Genomic DNA, 22,104 nt, shown 5'->3' on the forward strand with positions numbered 1-22,104 from the left:
TTACTCCTTCTGTCCCCACTTCCAACTTCCCCCTTGTTCAGTCCCTGCTGATCGTGTTGCCTCTTCTGCCTTGGCTTCTCCCTTTTCCTATGCTTCTCCTTTCTGCAGCGGTTGTTTCTCTTACTCCTTCTGTCCCCACTTCCAACTTCCCCCTTGTTCAGTCCCTGCTGATCGTGTTGCCTCTTCTGCCTGGCTTCTCCCTTTTCCTATGCTTCTCCTTTCTGCAGCGGTTGTTTCTCTTACGCATTCTGTCCCCACTTCCAACTTCCCCCTCGTCCAGTCCCTGTTGATCGTGTTGCCTCTTCTGCCTCAGCTTCTCCCTTTTCCTATACTTCTCCTTTCTGCAGCGGTTGTTTCTCTTACGCATTCTGTCCCCACCTCTGCTTCCCCCTTGTTCAGTCCCTGCTGATCGTGTTGCCTCTTCTGCCTTGGCTTCTCCCTTTTCCTATGCTTCTCCTTTCTGCAGCGGTTGTTTCTCTTACTCCTTGTGTCCCCACTTCCAACTTCCCCCTTGTTCAGTCCCTGCTGATCGTGTTGCCTCTTCTGCCTCAGCTTCTCCTTTTTTGCTTCTCCTTTCTGCAGCGGTTGTTTCTCTTATGCTTTCTGTTCCCCACCTCTGCTTCCCCCTTGTTCAGTCCCTGCTGATCGTGTTGCCTCTTCTGCCTCAGCTTCTCCTTTTTTGCTTCTCCTTTCTGCAGCGGTTGTTTCTCTTACGCATTCTGTCCCCACTTCCAACTTCCCCCTTGTCCAGTCCCTGTTGATCGTGTTGCCTCTTCTGCCTCGGCTTCTCCCTTTTCCTATGCTTCTCCTTTTTGCAGCGGTTGTTTCTCTTACTCCTTCTGTCCCCACTTCCAACTTCCCCCTTGTCCAGTCCCTGTTGATCGTGTTGCCTCTTCTGCCTCGGCTTCTCCCTTTTCCTATACTTCTCCTTTCTGCAGCGGTTGTTTCTCTTACGCATTCTGTCCCCACCTCTGCTTCCCCCTTGTTCAGTCCCTGCTGATCGTGTTGCCTCTTCTGCCTTGGCTTCTCCCTTTTCCTATGCTTCTCCTTTCTGCAGCTGCTGTTTCTCTACGCATTCTGCCCCCACTTCAGCTTCCTTCTCGTTCAGTGCCTGGTGATCGTGCTGCCTTCTTTGCTTCAGCTTCTCCTTCTCTGTGCTTGTCCTTTCTGTGGCTGTTGTTCCTTTTGTTGACTCCCTCCCATCTTTGCTTCTCCTCTTTTGCTGTCTGCTCACTATTGCTTATCTGCTGATCCTGCCCCTGTTTTTCCTTTATCTACTGATGCTTTTCCTTAGTCTGCTGCTCCTTCTGCTGGTGCTGATTTTCCTTCTGCTGCATATGTTGATCCAGCTGCTTTGTTTTTCCTTGCTCTTTTACTTTTTTACACATCATTTCAGGCTTCCTTCGAACTTCGCTTTTACATGGCCCTTTGTGGCTACTCAAACCCTGACTTGCTTTATGGCTCCACTACTAATTGCTCCAGTGTCTCATCATTTCAATTTTAAATTAGCCCCCACCTGGAAAAAAAAAAGATTATGTAAAAGCTATAGCTTTAGGTCATAGATAGCTGATCAGCCTGTGAATTAGCTGTACTATTGGTACTCACCTCTGGTGCAAGCAGCCATGGCCATGGCTAACGAGTGCAAGTGGTGAATCACATGGTACAGGTTGTGACCACTGTGGGCCATGGGGACTGAGGGACTTTATGATCATTAGAAGGGGCTGTGCCTGAGTAGGCAGTGATTGTCTCCTTTTCTGGAAGTGGATCAAGGAGCAAGTGAATGAATAATGAGGCAACAATGTAGATAAGTTACTCTTTTTAGAAAGTTGGATGAAGTGCCTGCAGGAGAGTTTGGAAGACAGTTAAGGAGTGATGTGGAATATTTCTATCTATCAAGAAGGGAAAACTGGAGGCAAACAGAAAGAGAACAGAGGGAGCAGGATTTTGTAACAAATAGGGTTTAGACTGAGAGCACAGAATTGAAGGACTGACCACAGTTGAAGGTGTGATGCCAAATCCTTTGGAACTGGGAAAAGGGAAAGTTGGCATTTCCTCCCTCACCATGCTGTCAGGGTGTATCATGAATTTTTTTCGTTTCTCTTGCAGGTCCTGAATCTGTGCTCCCGTCACTTCTCAAAGTTGTAATGAAACCCATCGCAGCTGTCGGAGAAAGCTACCAGTATCCTCCTGTGAACTGGGCTGCTCTCCTCTCTCCACTTATGAGGCTAAACTTTGGTAAATACCAAGTGTTTTTAGGCCTTCAGACTCTGCTTTTAGGATGTGACCTGAATAGAAAAATAGATTCTGGGTCACAATTGGTGGTGACTAGATAGACCTTTGGGATCTTATAGTCTTTCTTCTTGGATGGAACAGTTGGATTACTTCCACTGAGTCACTTTCTAAATCGTGGAGGCTAAGGAAGAGGAGGTCTGAAGACACAGACCAGAAGCACTTATCAGAACAGTGCTTGACTGAGGTGTGTGTGTGTTGCTGCCTGCGTGGTGCAGGCCCCAGAAGGCCTGGTTTGGTGGTCCTTAGATGTATTGTCAGAGTTCTAGGAGTCAGGGAAGTACCCTGTGGTGGTTTGCTATTGCTGCTCTAACAAGTTACCACAGATTTAGTGGCTTGAAGCTACACAAATGTATCATCTTATAGTTCTGTAGGTTAGAAGTCCCAACATGGTGCTTACTGGGCCAAGATCAAGGGATCAGCAGAGCATCATTCTTTCCCCCATGCCTGAAGGGTGCGATGGTCTAAGTGTTGGTGTCCCCTCACCAATTCATAGGTTGAAATCCCAATTCCTAACGTGCTGGTCTGAGGAGGCAGGGCTTTTGGGAGGTGATTAGCTCATGAATGTAGAGCCCTCTTAAATGGTATTCATGCCTCATACAAGAGGCCCCAGAGAGCTCCTTCACCTCTTCCACAGTGTGAGGACACAGCAAGAGTTGGCCGTCTAGAGCTGGGTGAAAGATTCCACCAGAACCGAACCATGCTGACACCCTGATCTTGGACTTCCACCTACCAGAACTATGAGAGAGAAACTTCTGTGGTTTATAAACCACCCAGTCTGTGATATTTTGTTATACCAGCCTGAACAGACTAAGGCAGGGAGAATCTGTGTTTTTCCTTTTTCCCCTTCTAGAGGCTGCCCACATTCTTTGACTTTGTGTCCCCCTTTCTTCATCCTTAAAGCCTGTAACAGAGAGCTAAAACCTTCTCACACTGTCCTCTTTCTGGTTCTGTACAACCTGGAAAATATTTTCCACATTAAAGATTCATGTACTTAATGGGTCCATTTGAATACTCCAGGATAATCTCCCCATCTCAGCAGTCCTTAACCTTAATCACATCTGAGAAGTTCCTTGGCCAAGCAAGGTAACATATTCACAGGTTCCAGGAGTTAGGAAGTAGGCATCTCTGAGGACCATTATTTTGTTTAACGCAGATACTCTGTGATGAGAGACAGAGGGAATGCACACCTCTGGTTCATCCACATCAACCTTTTTAATGGAGTTAGCATATGCAAATTTAATCCCATTTACATGCCCCCCACACACACCTCCAGAAAAAGATAGGGTGGGGAGAACAATTTTCTAGTAGTGGTATATTACTCTGTGTGTGTGTGTGTGTGTGTGTGTGTGTGTGTGTGTGTGTTTGCAACGAGTCCTCTATTATTTACATTTGGGTGCTCACATATGATATACAGAAAGATTTGTGAGCCATAATTTGTGTACAGTTGAAAGGATAATCAAAGATGATTTTGACTATGCACAGTTTTTCACTTAAATGCTTTCATTTGAACATTATACTCGTATGAGATACGATGTCACCATACAGTGGTTCTGGAGATTTCATTTGAAAAAAATGTTCTCCTGAGCCTTCCCTGCTTTTTCGTGTGCTGTATGAAAAATGTTGGTGTTTTAGTAAAAATACTGAGAAAGAAGAAGGAAGGATCTCATTGGGAAAATATGGCTACCGATGGGAATCAGGCTGCTGAAAAGATTAGATCACTAGAGAATGTGGCTACATTTTTAAATCCTCCCAAACCTAAACAAATTTCTCTGTGCACTGAATGCAAGGTAGAGAGGAGGGAGAAACAGAGACAGAGAGTTTTAGCTATAACTTTCTCAAATTTTTGATAGTATTCAATTCTTTAGATTTCTTAGGACATCATAAGAGAAATTTCCTGAGCTAGAGCATGGCATTGCCAGTTCCAAGTTTAACCCTGTGTTGCCAGTGTGTACCTTCTTTGCCTCACAGTGGAAAGGCAACTTGAACGAACTATCTTTTGGTTCATTCGAGTTCTGTTACTGGGAAAAGTCACACAAGCAGATGCTTTGATTTGAGACCTAGAAGCCTGAAAATGAGTCCACGAAGCAGCTATATAACCCATATTCTTTTCTTCTCTTGCAGGAGAAGAGATACAGCAACTGTGCCTTGAAATTATGGTGACACAGGCCCAGTCATCCCAGAATGCGGCTGCCCTTTTGGGACTGTGGGTGATGCCACCACTGATCTATGGGCTGAGTGTATGTAGCAATTCAAGGTGTTGGGCAACAGGAAGATATGGTTCTTTTGGGGGAAGTGAACATTCATTTGGGTATATGTTCTCAAAGTGAAGAGTAGACAGACATGATTTGTAAAACTTGGGAGCTTGGCAGTAGCTGGCCAGCCGATTGGGAGATTGTGTAATTCAGAACTCTGCTCTAGCCATTGGTGCTCATGCTTTCAGCTCCCATTGATTGCAAAAAAAAAAAAAAAAAAAAGAAAATTATGGTCAGGTATATTAAAGTTCCTTTCTCAAGATCACACAGCTAGAAAATTGTAGAGTTATTGGAACCTGGGTTTATTTATATGATATACAATATATGGGTTCAGTAGGTATTAAGAGAACAGCAAATCCATATATGATCCTTCCCTTTCACAGAAAAGACAGCAATTCAGATGAGCCTTGAAGGCTTGGTAGGATTTTGTTAGGCATCCTGTTATAGGCCCCGGGGTTGGGGGGCGGGGGCGGGGGGATGTAGGTGGGAGGGTGTAGGTGAGGAGAGTAGAACACCTGTGCTAGCACTGAGGAAGAAGTGACCTAGCCCTGTATCTATGATAGAGGGAGGGAGTCAGCACTTTCCAGGTATAGGCTAAGGGTGAGTAGGAATAATGGGGTCAGATCATTAAGAAATGTGAAATTAGCAAATTGTATGATTTTGAATATATTCCAAGCTAGGACAACCTCCTGCATTCCACAATTCCTTAGAAGTTGACCAATTAATTACAAATCAAATGATCCTATTTTTACTCTTCTATTCAGGAGGCTTTAATTCTTTGAGAAGAATTCAAAGTTCTCACATTAGTTGCTCAGTCTTTTAATTTTAGTTCCTCTCCTGTATCTTTTTTCTTTTATTTTTCCTTTTATTTTTTTTTAATTTTTAATTTCATTTATTTATTCACGAGAGACACAGAGGCAGAGACACAGGCAGAGGGAGAAGCAGGCTCCATGCAGGGAGCCCAATGCGGGACTCAATCCTGGGTCTCCAGGATCATGCCCTAGGCTGAAGGCAGCGCTAAACTGCTGAGCCACCCAGGCTGCCCATATTTTTTCTTTTAAATTCTGCTACATATTCTAATGCTTTTTAATTGAAGGGAGATGTGATTGAAAGCTGCATCCTCTCTGTCGGCAATGATCACAGACTGTCTGCTCTAAGCACCTCCCATCTAGCTGCCAGTACCTAGCACTTGCTAGGTATCTGCTACTTGTAAGCACTCAGTGAGCACTTTCAGACATCAGATGGAATCTCTCTTTAATTCTGACATATTTTTTTTACAATCTTGAGTTATAATTTATATTCCATAAAATATGGCTATTTTAAGTATACAGTTTGATGAGTTTCAGTACATTTATAGATTTTCAGCCGTCACCCATCATATTTCCATTACCCCCAGAAAGTTGGATTGTGCCAACTTGAGGACGATCCCCACTCCCCGTCTCAGACCTAGGCTACCTCTGATCTGCTTTTCATCTCTGTAATTTTCCCTTTTTTAAAGAGAACTTCCCTATAAATTTAAATTTCATATAAACTTTGGAAAGTCTTTAGAATGGAATCATACAAGATGAAGTCTTTTATGCCCCGCTTATTTCGCTTCTGAGAAGTAGATTTTTGGTTTCCATTTTACAGGTTGACAAACCGAGGCACATCTCAATTAAACAATTTATATTGCTAAGAAACGGGAGTGAGCCTGCCTGACTCCGTCTGTGTCGAAGACACTGTTCTCTTAACCCTTCCTTCCTTTAGAGTCCGGTATAACTCAGCCTGTTTTGTTTACCTCGAAACTATTTCCAGAATTCAGTTATCCTTCTTCTTCTCTTTTAGATCTCTGTTACTTTTTGGCGTTTGTCCGTGATTGTGGACTTTCCTTACTGTCTTTGTTAATGAACACATTAAGTTTGTGAATTCATTTTCTTAATGATACACCTTCTCATTTACAAAAAAAGATCAGAAATGGCATGTTCTTTATGGAGAACTCTTTCAGCAACTCATGCAACCACACTGATATTTTCTGAAATTTACTGGGTTTTATTCTTTTTAATACCACTTCTTTTCAACTTGCTGCTCCTTGAGAAGCATGCTTATGTTTCTCAGAATTTTTGAAGCCTCCTCTCTTAACGTGTCTGGCACCGAGCTATTTTGAACCATGCCCCTTTTTCAGCTCCATGACCTCCAGGGTGCCATGGTCAATTCCACATGGTCAGCTGTTGCTCTTTGGTCAGAAATGGTCCTGGCATGTCAGTTCTTTTTATTCCCTTATGCTTCCTAGAAGAAGACATTAATAAGATCAAATATTCTGGTGAGTTGATTTCCTGCAGATGAGCCTTTCACCTTGAGGATTTTTTTCCTGCCAGGGAATGTGACCTTTCAAGATTGAATAGCAATCGTCATGTACTTTCAGAAGTAGCATTTTATTCCCCTCCCTTAAAAGCTCCAAGGCTTAAGCGGAGTAGTTCACAGATGGATTGGCAGATACCATATATACACATGAGTCACCCTGGATCACAAGTCCCCATAGCAGCCAAGACTGCGTGCATTCATGGCCCATTGGATCACGAGGCTGACGGAAATGAGGGGCAAGGAAGTAACCTGAGCCTTTCCCTCTCTCAGCCCACCCTCAAACACAGTGATGACCTCGAGGTTTTGAGCACTGCCAACCCAGCCTTGCCTGTTCCTGACCTCTCTACTTTTGCTTCCAGTTGAATATCAAGAAATACCTGCTGGTGTCTGCACCTCTATGGATAAAACATGTCTCAGACGAACAGATCGTGGGTTTTGTTGAAAATGTGATGGTGGCAGTTTTTAAAGCAGCTTCCCCACTTCCCCATCCTGAGTTATGTGTGAGTGCCTTACAGGGTCTGAGTCAGGCCATGAAACTGCCCAGCCCTACCCATCACCTTTGGAGTCTGCTCTGTGAAGCTACTGGAAAAATTTTTGACCTTCTGCCAAATAAGATTCGGGTGAGGAACAAAAATATTTACATTCCTGACAATTTATGTTTGGGATTTTTTAAAGCCCTTTTGGCAAAGCAGGGAGGTGTATGTTTTAAGAATGTGGTGGGAAGGCTAGGAAGAAATAACCACATTTTTCACTAAGAATGTGTTTGCTTCCAAGATCTAAATTGAGGTTGAGTATTTAGAACCAAAGTTTTGAGCCAGCTTAGAAACAGGTTAACCAGTGCTACCCCAGGAAATATGTTGTTAGGCCTTTTACCAAATGCCTGCAGAAGACGAACAAGCTCAGAAACACTTACATGTTACACCTGGAGAATCTTTAGACATATTGTCCAGTGTTTTTCTCTTATATCAAGTGACGTAATACTAGCCTTTCCCCTCCTGATTCCTGAATTATACTTTTACAAAGAAGTTAAAAATCTGTTTGGAATGATGGATTCTGATAAGAGGAAAAAAGTACAGTCACACAAATAGACAAGTACAGCCAAACAAATAAAATAATAGGAAAGATGATTTTTGTTTTGTTTTTAAGTAAACTCCATGTCCAATGTGGGGCTTGAACTCATGACTCTAAGATCAGGGACCACCTGCTCTACTTACTGAGCCAGCCAGGTGCCCCAGAAAGATGTTTTTTTAATGATAAAAACTGGCCATATGTTTGGTTTGATTAAAATCTCATAAGCTGCTGTTCATGGAGATAAGTAAAGCTAATAATTCATCAGAACATTGAGAATCTTGTCTGTTATCTTACATTGTATTTTGACATGCTTGTGATTTTTCTTTACTAGAGAAATGATCTAGAGGTATATGTCAGTGTAGCAAAATGCCTCTCAGAAATGACAGATGATGAAGCCAATCGGATTGCCCGGATTACTAAGGTAATAACATACCTGTGTATTTATTTCCATTATTAAAGTGGGAATTCCAATTGAAGAGATGACTACAGTATCCTTTTGACTGAAGCTAGTTTTGCTTCATATTTGTTAGTGGACAATTTGAGGAAACTCTGTTTTGCTGTGGGATCTCATGTTCAGTCTAATGGTATGGATGGGTAGATGGGTAAACAACTTTTTAACCTAGTTCAACTTTGTCAAGAACATTTTAGTGTCACCTATGGGCAAATGTAAGTACAGGATAACATCTTCAATACAAAATCCATAAGAATGGGAATATTCTGGCTAAAGAACTTTCTGGTGCATGGAAGACATAAATAAGTAGTTTTGTTCTTAAATTTATTTTATTTCACCTGGTACTTATCCTTTTGTAAAGAAGAAAGTTGGCAATTTGAAAAACACTGTTAGCCCAGACACAAGATAATTAACAAGTACTCCTTATACCGATGCCCAACGGCTGAATAACATACCAGTTAAGTTACACATTTAGCTAGTATAATAGATGTCTTATTAGATTGCACATAAACACTGAATGATTTTTTTAAATTAATTTTTATTTATTTATGATAGTCACAGAGAAAGAGAGAGAGAGAGAGAGAGAGAGGCAGGACATAGGCAGAGGGAGAAGCAGGCTCCATGCACCGGGAGCCCGACGTGGGACTCGAGTCTCCAGGATTGCGCCCTGGGCCAAAGGCAGGCGCCAAACCGCTGCGCCACCCAGGGATCCCCTGAATGATTTTTTTTTTTTTTTACTATAAGTATATCCCAATGGACATACTTATACACATGTCAACCCTACATACCATGTAATAGCAGGGGTCTAGAGAACTATGAGCCCTCACCGGGCCAGTGGACCTCTTACCATTTATTTCACCTGATGATAGGTTTGCCTCTTCACTTCAATCCTTGAATTTCTGCATCATGTAGCAGTGATTTTCAAAATATGGTCCCTGAACCAGCCTGGTGACTGGTTAGAAATGAAAATTCTGGAGTCCCACAAGGTCTGCTGAGTCAGAGGTGGGGCTCAGGAATCTGTCTTTTAACAGTCAGCGCAGGTGATTGTGTTGCATCCTGAGGTTTGAGAACCCTTGGTGTAGTATTGGAATATCAGGATTTTGGAGAGGAGTTTGATTTAAGCTAAGACGAGCAGTATGAGGAAATGCTTAAGAGAATAGACTGGGCACCCTCACTGCTGGGGTTTGAAATCCAGCTCTGTAATTTACTAGCATTGTAACCTTGAATACATTTCATAATCTCTGCCTTAGTTTCCTTGTCTATAAAAGGGAGATATTAGCACTTACTTCCCAGAGTTGTTTTGAGAGTTAACAATGACTTAATCCATGTCAACTTCTTGGAGAAGTACCTGATATAAGGCTAGTACTCAGTAATTATTTACTGTCATAGTTATCACATTCATGTAGTATATCCTATCATTATTATATTTATGTAATATAGTTTGAAGTAATGCATATAATTTACTTCATGGCATGTAGAGCTGAAGGTTGCTGTGTTACTCACCAGGGTTCTTAAAATACCAGTCAGAGCATTTTCACTAGAACTCACTGAATAGTGTTCTCCTGTCCTCAAAAGAATTAGTGTGTTTTACTGAGGTCAGTGTTTTCTATTCATTTTTGGAAAGAATAAAGAGCTCAGACTCCCTGGGTTCCCGTTCTTACCTCTGCCACCTCAAGCCATGTGACCATAAGCAAGTTACTTAACCTCTGTGCTTCCAATGATCATCTATAAAGGAAGGATGGTGGTAGTCAGCTGCATAAGGTGGTGTGAAAATTCAGTGGCTATACAGTACTTCCCAAACTTTTTGGTCTCAGGACTACTTTAGTGTTTTATAAAATGTTGAAGATTCAAAGGACTTTAATTTAAATGAGTCATATCTTTCAATATTTACCATATTAGAAATTAAAACTAGGAAGTTAAAAAATATTTACTTAATAGTAATAGTAATAAAAACCCATTGCATCTTTACATAAATAGGAAAAAATTTTGAAAACAAAATCATAAGAAAAGTGGCATTGTTTCACATTTTTGCAACTTTCTAATGTCTGGCTTAACGGAAATCTCTAATACTGGATTCTCATAGCTTCAATCTGTTGTGATGTTATTTTGGTAAAGTATGTGGGGAAGATCTAGCCTTATAAATACATGTTGGTGGAAATGTGAAGAATGTGTTAATAGTTTCAGATAATTATGGATATCTTTTTTTTTTTTTTTTTTTTTGATGTTGCAACAGAACTCAACAAATGGTGTTTTCCTCAGGGTAGGGACAGCATGCGGAGTCTGAATCCATATGAATAAACTTCACATAGTCTGTTATATTAAAATCCATTGGTCCAGCTTGCACTCTGGGTATGATATTACAAAAGCATTTGGAAAATACTGAATCACTGAGTTTTGAAAATCTTCTAAATGTTGATGCATTTCAGTATACAATATCAAAATATCACATTTGTTAAAATCATCAGAAGAGTCTTTCATGTATTGGGAAGCTGCCAACTCTTGGTAGCAAATACAAATTTTCCAAAAGTCGAATTTTCACTTGAAAGCTTAGATTTTATCATTGGCAACAAATACTGTCAAGTATTTCCTTGAAGTGACAGTCTCACTTTCTTCCATTTAAAAAAAAAAAAAAAAAAGTCTGTCAAATACTCCATTTGAATAACCATAGTTTATCCATCAATCATCAAGTAAATGGTGTTCCATAAAAAGTGGCTATTTCAGTTCACAGCCCGAACATATGAGTGTTTTTCCTCAAAACAACTGTAAATACTTGGGTATGCCACAGAAATTCCTCATGCATACTTGCTGTTTTGTCATCCATGCTATTTAAAAAGATTTGTACTAAGGGCGAAGGTTTAATGTAACTAATAATTTTTATTGTTTACAAGGGCATTTTAAATAAAAGTCCTTTCTTAAAAAAAATTGCAAGTGGCCATGAAAAATACAGTGACTATTACTGTAGTTTTGGTGCAATTGTGCATATAGTTTGACCTCACAGACCCTCTAAAAGGGTCTTGGGGTCCCTCAGAGGTCTGTGTACCGCACTTTGTGAACTGCCAAATTAATATATGTTAAGTGCTTAGAATGGTGCTTGGCACATAAGTGCTGTGTTTTTTAGTTATCATCATCATTATCATTATTTGTGTATTTGTGTAAAATATCATCACCAATTAACCCCTAAAGTCACTGATGGGTTTTAGGAGAAAACAGGAGGTGACATTAGAACCCTCAATCTGTATGTACATTTTAAAATAGAGCACCCAGGCAGATAGGTCACGTGCTGCAGGAAATGAACAGTTTTAGCATTTGGAATAATAATCAAGTTTCAACTCACCCTTTCTGTTTTGCCCTTGCCCCGAGGTTTGATAATAACTTCAGCTAATTTAATAGTAACTGAACAATTGGCTTTTTTTGCAGAGCAGCATAGAAAAGGCTGCCTTTGTCAGACTGTACTTGGTCTCTCAAGGACGATTCCCCTTGATGAGCTTGATGGATATCCTCAGTGTTGCTGTTGAGCACAAGGAAAGAGACACACTAGCTTGGATGGTACTGCACAGCCTCTACCAGGCACGGATTGTGAGCCATGCTAACACAGGTAAGGCCAGCCTGGGGCCAACAGCAGGAACAGAAAGTCAGCCTACCATCCCTTTTGAGCTATAGTTGTTTCCTCAACTTAAAAACGAGGTTGGTGGGCAGCCCCAGTAGCCTAGTGGTTTAGCGCCGCCTTCAGCCAGGGGTGTGATCCTCGAGACTGAGGATCGAATCCCACGTCAGGCTCCCTGCATGGAGCCTGCTTCTCCCTCTGCCTGTGTCTCTGCCTCTGTGTGTGTGTGTGTGTGTGTGTGTGTGTCTCATGAATAAATAAATAAAATCTTAAAAAAAAAAAAAAAAAAAAAACGAGGTTGGTGCCTCTTGACCCAGGAGGACTTTCGTTACCCTAAAGGAGGGGCAACCTTAAATGAAATAACCAGTTCCACTCCAGCTCCTGACCTCCACCCTGGAGATGAGGATGAATACTGTTGGTAAATTTGGTATTGTCTTTGGCTCTCCAGGCCCCCAAGGATATAAATAAGTATGTCAGGTTGATTTCTGCCTGCTTTCATTTCCCAAACAGGATGTCAATCGATTCTGCGATGTCAGGGAAATGACTTTTGGGTGGTTATTTAACAAGCAGATAAAATGAAGAAAACAGCGACAATAAAATTAACTTGTTATTCTATAGGGGAACTTCTCAGGGGTGAAAGGAATAAAATTGGGCACCCTAACTACAACCTCAAGCCACAAGCTGTAAGCCTGAAGCTCTGCTAATGAATCAGACGATGGAACTTTTAGAGTTTTGTAGACTGTGGGCCACCTGGTGGCTCAGTTGGTTAAGCATCAGCCTTCGGCTCAGGTCATGATCTCAGGGTCGTGCGATCAAGCCTCACATCTGACTCCCTACTCAACGGACAGCCTGCTTCTCCCTCTCCATCTGCTGCTTCCCCTGCATGTGCCCTCTCTGTCTCTCTGTCAAATAAAAAATAAAATATTAAAAAAATAAAATAACCATAGACCTTTACACTCTAAGAATAATGAGCTCTCCCATTTCTCCTACCATGCCTTTGGTCACGTTGCTTATAGTCTACGTTCAGTTCCACATGGCACCTGGCTCCAATAGAGCAGGTATGGCAGGGAAGCCCTAGTGACCCTAGGCAAGTTACTTATATTTCTGTATTTTTTGTATTTCCCTCATCTCTTGTATCTTTAGGTTTTGAGAGAAAACTGGGAGACATAATTTTAATACTCTTTTTTGAGACTAGATTGGAAATTTTGATTGATTCTCCTCTTTAGCAACTGAGATAGTTGTCTCATCTCTGCATTATTGCCTGCTTCATGAAAAATGAACCTGTGATGAAAAACTGGGTTTTTTACTCTAAATCAAAAGTGCATTTATCGGGGAGAAATCTAGTAGATGCTCCCAAGGAAGCAAGATACAGGAAGCAAACAAATAAATTTGATGCTGCCTTTGGTTCTAACTAGCTGGCCTTCCAGTTTGGTTCCCATTTTCCTCTTACTCACTAAAATTTGACAACCTTCCCAAGTAAGCATTACCATGCTGGGAATCCTCATTTTAAAAAAATAATAAAAAAGGAAAAATCAATATTGATGCTGATGTTTTTTCTCCAGTTATTGTATAATGACTGGTTTTTATATTTTTCTTTTTATGTCTTTGGGGTAGGTTTTCTCTGTGATTTTGGCATAGAATGGGAATATTTAAGTAAAGGAAGACCATTAAAAAACCTGATTATCCACGATTCAACATTGCTGGCTAGTTGGCCTGCCAGATTTCTCCTAGTGAGTTGAATGTTGAGAGAGAAACACCAATAAGTGCATTTTATCACTAATAGGTGCATAGTTTTGAAGAATAAATTACCTTTTGAAAATTAAGATAAAAATACAGTCATCTAATGTGAATAATGTCAACTCTGCACTGCAAAATCACAAGTCTCAGGTATTGCAAGAGGATTTGAAACTGTTTTTGTGAAATTCTCACGAGGTGTTCTGTTTTATTTATGGTGGCTAATACTGAACGGTTTTACATTTCATAGGAAAACCATGGTCCAGTAAGAAAATACCCTTTTTGTTTCAGGTGTGTTAAAGAGAATGGAATGGCTCTTGGAACTGATGGGTTATATCAGAAATATTGCATACCACTCGACATCTATTCCGAACGTGGCTCTTGATGAGGTACAATCTAGAGGAGTCATTTGTGGCTCCCTTAAAATGTAAAACTTACTTTTGCTCTCCCAAAAGACAAAAAAGTTGCTGTGTCCTTTTTTCTTTTTCCCCTCCCTCTCCCCTTTTACTTTTGGGAAATGCTGGTTGTAACTCTGATGTCACAAGGAATGATCTTGCCTGGCTCTTGGAGAGATATCCAGGGCTGCCCTTAGAAAAATATTTTCAACAGAGTAGGTTCCTCAGTGGGCAGCATGCAAAGGACCCAGGGTTCTATATACTTGGGGTTGACTCCACAAAGGAGGGTCGGGTACAGGACTCTGGTGTTTGCATTGGCCCAGAGAATGTCCTCAAACATCTGATTTGAAGAGGTTCCTTCATGCAAGTAATCTGTGTTTGTACCAATACTTCTGTTCATGAGAGGAGTAAAATGATATATGACCAAAAAAGGTTAACAGCCACTTATTTGGGTAAATTAAAATAGAGAAAGGTTGATAAATAAAAGAAGGATAGCACATTCCCACTCTTCTTCTTTTCTTGACTTCCCTGCCCACTATGCCTTTTATAATAGTAGAATTTTTTCTACAGGCATGTTTCACAGGTATCTTGTTTACTGTAAATGGAATTTGGATAGCCTGGTATGTTGTTTGGAATTCTGATCAGTTTTCCTAAAGAGTTGTATATAGTTTTGAAATTTTAATTCGTGAAATTATGAATTTTAAGAAATGAAGAAGTACTTTTTAAACTTTTTTTAACTAGCAGAATCTGTTGTCATTTTCTTCTGATCTCCTATATTTTTGTTGACTTTGTTTTTTTAAAAAAATCTTTTAAAACTTAGAAAATACAGATAAGCAGAAGGAAGTATAATTTCAGTCACAGTAATCCAACAATTCATTGTTACTACCATTTCCATAAGAGTGTAGATTAGTCTAAACTCTAAATGGATGGATCCTAGACAGATTATTTAAAATGTCTAAGGAGATATATAGGCTGAGAAGATGGCTGAATAGGAAAACCCCAAGCTCACCTCACCTCATGGATACAACTAGATAACACTCACATCAGGGTAAATAACCCAGAAAATGACCCGAAGGCTGGTGGAACAAACTTCTCAACTAAACGTACAGAAGAGGCCACATTGAAGAGGGTCGGAAGGGTGGAGATGCAGTGGTTAGCTAAACAGACTATGGGTGTGGAGAAAGGGAGAAGGCTGTCACACCCGGGAGCCCACATGGGGAAGATGAATCCCCATAACATTTGCCTTTGAAAACTAGAGGGGATGAAGTTTTGTGAGTTCTTAACAACCAGCAGGTTGGATTGTGGGTGAGCCTGGCTAGTGAGAGGAAACTGAGTCCCTGTCCTTAAAGAGACAGCACAAGAAATAGCCAAAACAGCAATTTGAAAAAATATATAGGGGTATAGGGAGGAAGTTATTTACTTAATCAGAGCCTGTCCCAGATAGATATTCACAAGGAGACTCTTCCAAGAACAAAGGAGCTGGTAGGTGCTATTTCTCTTCTCTCCCCCCCAGCATAAACACCTGGCCACCTGCAGCCACCTGCAGGAACCAGTCTGGCACCCACATTTGCTACCTAATTTGTTTACACTACACCCCACCTCCCCACCTCAGCTCTGAGGATTTGTCCACTCCAGCTGGGTTTGCCTCAGTCCCTGTGCTGTGGATCCCTACCCACAGAACACCTGCTCAGACTTCACTAACCACATACCTTGTGGGGCTTCAGCAGAGGTGGTAGTGGCAGGTAGCCTTTTGTGAAGAACTGGCACACATCTGGCTAAAACTGTGTCCCCTGCCCACCCACTCTTTGCGGATCCACACGGACTGGCCCTATGGTAGTGGTGGGTCTCCTTTCACAGAAAATCTTAGTGCACCTTAGTAAAACTGAATGCCCTACCCCTGCATGCTTTGCAGATAGACCCAACCACTGTGGTCCCAGAGGCAGCAGCCCTGGTGTACAGACCTTTTGGGCTCTGCACATCTCATGCCCAAGCTTGTTACAGATCCACCTCCTCCAATATGCTCTTGGCCAAAGTCCATTCAAACTGATCCACAAGCCTGGAAGTGTGCAAGTAGCCCTGACAGGGACGAGTACCCCTCCAAAGTGATTCCTGTCCTGGGGAGAGAGAAAGATGAGCGCACACACTGGTCAGATTGTGGCCCCAGTAATGGGCTGGGGACAGACAATTCATCTGATTGCAGGCCTGCCCACTAATGAAAGAGCTTCTCAGGGGACAACACATGGCAAGTGCTCTGCAGTTTGATGCCACTGTATCTCTGGCCTGACTCAACTCAAGGCAGCACCAGACTGGCCCACTAACACCACAGGGACTAATTACTGCCCACAACAGGTGAATAGAGACTCGTTGCAGATGACTAGACTGAAGGAAAAAGCAGTCAAATGACAACAACAGAGTGTAGGAGACACCTCTGAAGCTGCAGGTTCCAGTAAACAGGACAGTACTCTGCAGAGCACTATAGTACCTCTTCTTCATAAGGCCACTGCTTTCAAGAGCAGCAGACATGGCTGACTTTCCTAACACATGGAAACAGACACAGAGTTAAATAAAATGAGAAAACAGAGGAATATGTCCCAGATGAAAGAACAAGACAAAACCACAGCAAGAGTCCTAAGCAAAATGGAGATAAATAATATGCCTGATAGAGAATTTAAAGTAATGAATACCAAGATACTTACTGGACTTTAGAAAAGAGTAGAGGACACCAGTGACACCCTTAACAAAGAAATATGAAGAATCAGTCACAGATGAAAAATAATAAATGAAATAAAAAATACACTAGATGAATAAATAGAAGACTAGAGGAAGCAGAAGAATGAATCAGCAACCTGGAGGATGAAGTAATGGAAAAAAATCAAACTGAGTAGGAGAGAGAAAAAAATTATGCAAAATAAGAAAGAACATACTTAGGAAACCCAGCCACTCCATCAGAATAACATTTGCATTATAGAGATCCCAGAAAAAGAAGAAAAAATGGGCAGAAACTTTATTTAAAGAAATAATAACTGAAAACTTCTGGAATCTGGAGAAGGAAACAGAAATCCAGATACAGGAGGCACAAAGATCTCCCAACAAAATCAGTCCAAGGAGGTACACACCAAGACATATAGAATCAAAATGGCAAAAAGTAGTGATAAAGAGAATTTTAGGAACAGCAAGTGAAAAGAAGACCGTTAAATACAAGGGAAACCCCAGATGGCTATCAGCAGATTTTTCAGCAGAAACTTTGCAGATCAGAAGGGAGTAAGTGGCATGATATATTCAAAGTGCTGAAAGGGAAAAACCAGTAAGGCTATCATTTAGGATAGAAGGAGAGAGAGTTTCCCAGACAAACAAAAGTTGAAGGACCTCATGACCAGTAAACCAACCCTATGAAAAACATTAAAGGGGACTCTTTGAGTGGAAAGGAAGGACCATAAGTAAGATTAAGAAAATCAGGAAGCATAACAGCAGTAAAAGTAAGTATATCCATAAAAACTAGTCAGAGGACTCACAAAATAATAGGATGTAAGATATGAAACCATATACCCAAAACATGGCAGGGAGAGGAGTAAAGAATGTGTTCAAACTTAAGTGACTGTTCACTTAATAGAGACTGCTATATGCACTAGATGTTATATACGAATCTAATGGTAACCACAAATTAAAACCCACCAATAGATATGCAAAAAGTAAAGAGAAAGGATTCTAAATATATCACTAAAGAAAGCCAACTTATGGTAAGACAAGAGACCAACAGAAGAAGGGAGCAGAGAACTACAGAAACAACCAACAAATGGCAATAAATACATCCCTATCAGTAATTATTTTGAATGTGAATGAATTAAATGCTCCCATCAAAAGACAAAGAGTGACAGAAAGGATAAAAAAAGAAGACCCATTTATATGCTGCCTACAACAGACTCATTTCAGACATAAAGACACTAATAGATTGAAAGTGAGGGGATAGGGAAACATTTATCATGTAAATGCAGTTGAAAAGACAGCTGGGGAAATGATACATATACTGGATGATACTTATACTGGATGAAATAGACTTTAAAAGAAAGACTGTAACAAGAGACAAAGAAGGACACTATATAATTATAAAGGGGACAATCCAACAAGAAGATATTTCTGCACCCAACATGGGAATACTCAAATACATAAAACAGTTAATAATAAACATAAAGGAAATAATCTATAGTAATTCAATTAAAATAAGGGACTTTAACATCACCCCACTTAGCATCGATGGACAGATCATCCAAACAGAAAATCAACAAGGAAACAGAAGATTTGAATGATACACTGGACCAGATGTATTTAACAGATATATTCAGAATACTCTATCGTAAAACAGCAGAATACACATTCTTTTCAAGTGCACAAGGAATATTCTCAAGAATAGGTCACAAAACAAGGTGACAAAAAAAGTCTCAATAAATACAAAAAAATTGAAGTCATGCCATGCATCTTTTCTAACCACAACACTATGAAACTAGAAACATCCAGGAAAGTTTATAGGCCTACCCCAAGAAGAATCTCAAATAAACAACCTAACCTTACACCTAAAGGAGTTAGAAAAAGAACAACAAAATCCCAAACCAGTAGAAGGGAGGAGGAAATAATAAAGATTAGAGTAGAAATACATGATAGAGAAACTTTAACAATAGAACAGTTCAGTGAAAACAGGAGCTGTTTCTTTGAAAAAAATCAACAAAATTTGATAAACCTTTAGCCAGACTCATCCAAAAAAAAAAAAAAAGGAAACTCAAAATCACAAATGAAAGAGGAGAAATAACCAACACCACAAAAATACAAAGGATTATAAGAGAATGTTATGAAAAATTATATGCCAGCATATTGGACAACCTAGAAGAAATGGATAAAGTCCTAGAAACATATAATTTCCCAAAACTGAATGAGGAATAAACAAAATTTTAACAGACCGATGACCGCCATGAAATTGAATCAGTAATCAAAAAATTCCCAACAAACAAAAGTCCAGGACCAGATGGCTTCACAGGTGAATTCTACCAAACATCTGAAGAAGACTTAATACCTTTTCTTCTCAAACTTTTTCAAAAATAGAAGAGGACAGAAAACTTTCAAATTCATTCTGTGAGATGAGCATTATCCTGATACCAAAACCAGACAAGAGATACCACAAAAAGAGACTACAGGCCAATCTTTTTGATAAACATCCTCAACAGAAATATTAGCAAACCAAATCAAATAATACATTAAAGAAATAATTCATCACAATTAAGTAGGATTTATTCCTGGGGTGCAAGGGTGTCAATACTTGCAAATCAAGCAACGTGATACATGACATCAGTAAGAAAAACTATAAAAACCATGACCCTTTCAATAGATGCAGAAAAAATATTTCACAAAATACAACACCCATTCATGATTAAAAATAAAAACTCTTATTAAAATGGATTTAGAAGGAACATACTTAGATACAATAAAGCCACATGTAAAAAACCCACAGCTAACATCATACTCAGTGGGGGAAAATTGAGAACTTTTTACCTACGGTGAGGAACAAGACAAGGATGACCACTCTCACCACTTTTATTCAACATAGTACTGGAAGTCCTAGCCACAGCAGTCAGACAACAAAAAGAAATAAAAGGCATCCACATTGCTAAGGAAGAAGTAAAGCTTAAACTCTTTGCAGATGACATGATACTGTATATAGAAAACCTGAAATGCTCCACCAAAAAGCTGTTAGAACTGATAAATGAATTCAGTAAAGCTGCAGGATACAAAATTAGTGTACAGAAATCTGTTGCATTTCTATACACTAATAATGAAGTAGCGGAAAGAGGAGTTAAGAAACAAGTCCCATTGCAATTGCACCAAAGATAATAAAATACCTAGGAATAAACTAAACCTAGGAGATGAAAGACTTATACACTGAAAACTATAAAACATTGATGAAAGAAAACGAAAACAACACAAAGAAATGAAAGGCAGTCCATGCTCATGGATTGGATAAACAAATATTGTTAAAATGTCTATGCTAACCAAAGCAGTCTACTGATTCAATGCAATCCTTTTCATAATACCAACAGCAGGGGCACCAGGGTGGCTCAGTGGTTGAGTGTCTGCCTTTGGCTCAGGGCGTGATCCATCCCACATCGGGCTCCTCGCATGGAGCCTGCTTCTCCCTCTGCCTATGTCTCTGCCTCCCTCTGTATGTCTCTCATGAATAAATAAAATCTTTAAAAAATAATACCAACAGCAGTTTTTACAAAACTAGAACAAACAATCCTCAAATTTGTTTGGAACCACAAAAGACCCTGAATAGCCAAAGCAAAATCAAAACTGGAAGTATCACAATTTCAGACTTGAAGTTATGTTACAAAGCTGTAATTACAAAACAGTATGGTACTGGCATGAAAATAGACACATAGATCAATGGAACAGAATAGAAACTCCAACATAAACCCACAATCATAGGTCAATTAATCTGCAACAAAGGAGGCAAGAATATGCAATGGGAAAAAGACTCTTCAACAAATGGTGTTGGAAAAACTGGACAGCAACATGCAAAAGAATGAAAATGGGGATCCCTGGGTGGTGCAGCGGTTTGGCGCCTGCCTTTGGCCCAGGGCACGGTCCTGGAGACCCGGGATCGAATCCCACGTCGGGCTCCCGGTGCATGGAGCCTGCTTCTCCCTCTGCCTGTGTCTCTGCCTCTCTCTCTCTCTCTCTCTCACTGTGTGCCTATCATAAATAAATAAAAGTTTAAAAAAAAAATTAAAAAAAAAAAAAGAATGAAAATGGTCTGCTTTCTTACACCAAACACAAAATCTCAAAAATGAATTAAGGACCTAAATGTGAGACCTGAAACCATTAAAATCCTACAAGAAAGCACAAGCAGTAATTTCTCTCATGTCAGCCTAGCATCATCTTTCTAGATATGTCTCCTGAGTCAGGGGAAACAAAAGCAGAAATAAACTATTGATTGGGACGACATCAAAATAAAAAGCTTCTGCACAACAAAGGAAACAAGCAAAATTGATGGACAACCTACTGAATGGGAGAACATATTTGTAAATGTCATATCTGATAAAAAGGTTAGTGTCCAAAATATATAAAGAACTTCTACAATTCAACACCAAAAAAAAAAAAAATCCAATAAAAAATGAGCAGAAAACATGAAATGACATTTCTCCAAAGAAGACCCAGATGATCAACAGACACATAAAAAGATTCTCAATATCACTCATCATCATGAAAATATAGATCAAACCCACAGTGTGATATCACCTCATACCTGCCAGAATGGCTAAAATAAAAACTCAAGAAACAACAAATGTTGGTGAGGATGTGAAGAAAAAGGAACCCTCATGAACTGTTGGCAGGAATGCAAGCTGGTGCAGCTGCTGTGGAGAATGGTATGGAGTGTCCTCAAAAAATTAAAAATAGAACCACCCTAATTGTATCACTGGGTATTTCCCCAAAGATTTACAAAAACACTAATTTGAAGGGATATATGCACTCCTATGTATATAGCAGCATTATCAACAATAGTCAAAGTATGGAAGCAACCTGGGTATCCATTGATAGATGAATGGAAAAAGAAGTGAGATACACACACACACACACACGAGAATATTATTCAGCCATAAAAAGAATGAAATCTTTGCAGGAACATGGATGTAGCTAGAAAAGATAATGCTAAGCAAAATAAGTCAGTCAGAGAAAGACAAATACCATATGATTCCACTCATATGTGGAATTTAAGAAACAAAACAAACAAAAGGGAATAAAGGAGACAGACCAAAACCAAAACAAACCAAAAAACAAAACCAGACTCGTAATTGTAGACAACAAACCAGATGGCTACCATAGGGGTGGTGGGTGGGGGAATGGGCGAGATAGGTGAAGGGAATTATATTGATGAGCAAATGGGTAATATATGGAATTGTTGAATCACTATATTATATA

General features: G+C 40.0%; 1 protein-coding gene across 2 annotated transcripts in view; it reads left to right on the forward strand.

Moving 5' to 3' along the window:
• Positions 1-22,104, forward strand: part of FOCAD (focadhesin) — a 313,675-nt gene that overhangs the window by 286,100 nt on the left and 5,471 nt on the right. For both annotated transcript variants that reach the window (XM_038552511.1, XM_038552512.1), the window contains exons 36-41: positions 2,107-2,235; positions 4,414-4,529; positions 7,244-7,504; positions 8,287-8,376; positions 11,824-12,001; positions 14,036-14,133. In XM_038552511.1, coding sequence (XP_038408439.1) covers positions 2,107-2,235; positions 4,414-4,529; positions 7,244-7,504; positions 8,287-8,376; positions 11,824-12,001; positions 14,036-14,133 — 872 coding nt within the window. The remainder of the gene's footprint in view (positions 1-2,106; positions 2,236-4,413; positions 4,530-7,243; positions 7,505-8,286; positions 8,377-11,823; positions 12,002-14,035; positions 14,134-22,104) is intronic.

Source organism: Canis lupus, chromosome 11, assembly GCF_011100685.1.
Source record: "Canis lupus familiaris isolate Mischka breed German Shepherd chromosome 11, alternate assembly UU_Cfam_GSD_1.0, whole genome shotgun sequence".
NCBI lineage: Eukaryota > Metazoa > Chordata > Mammalia > Carnivora > Canidae > Canis > Canis lupus.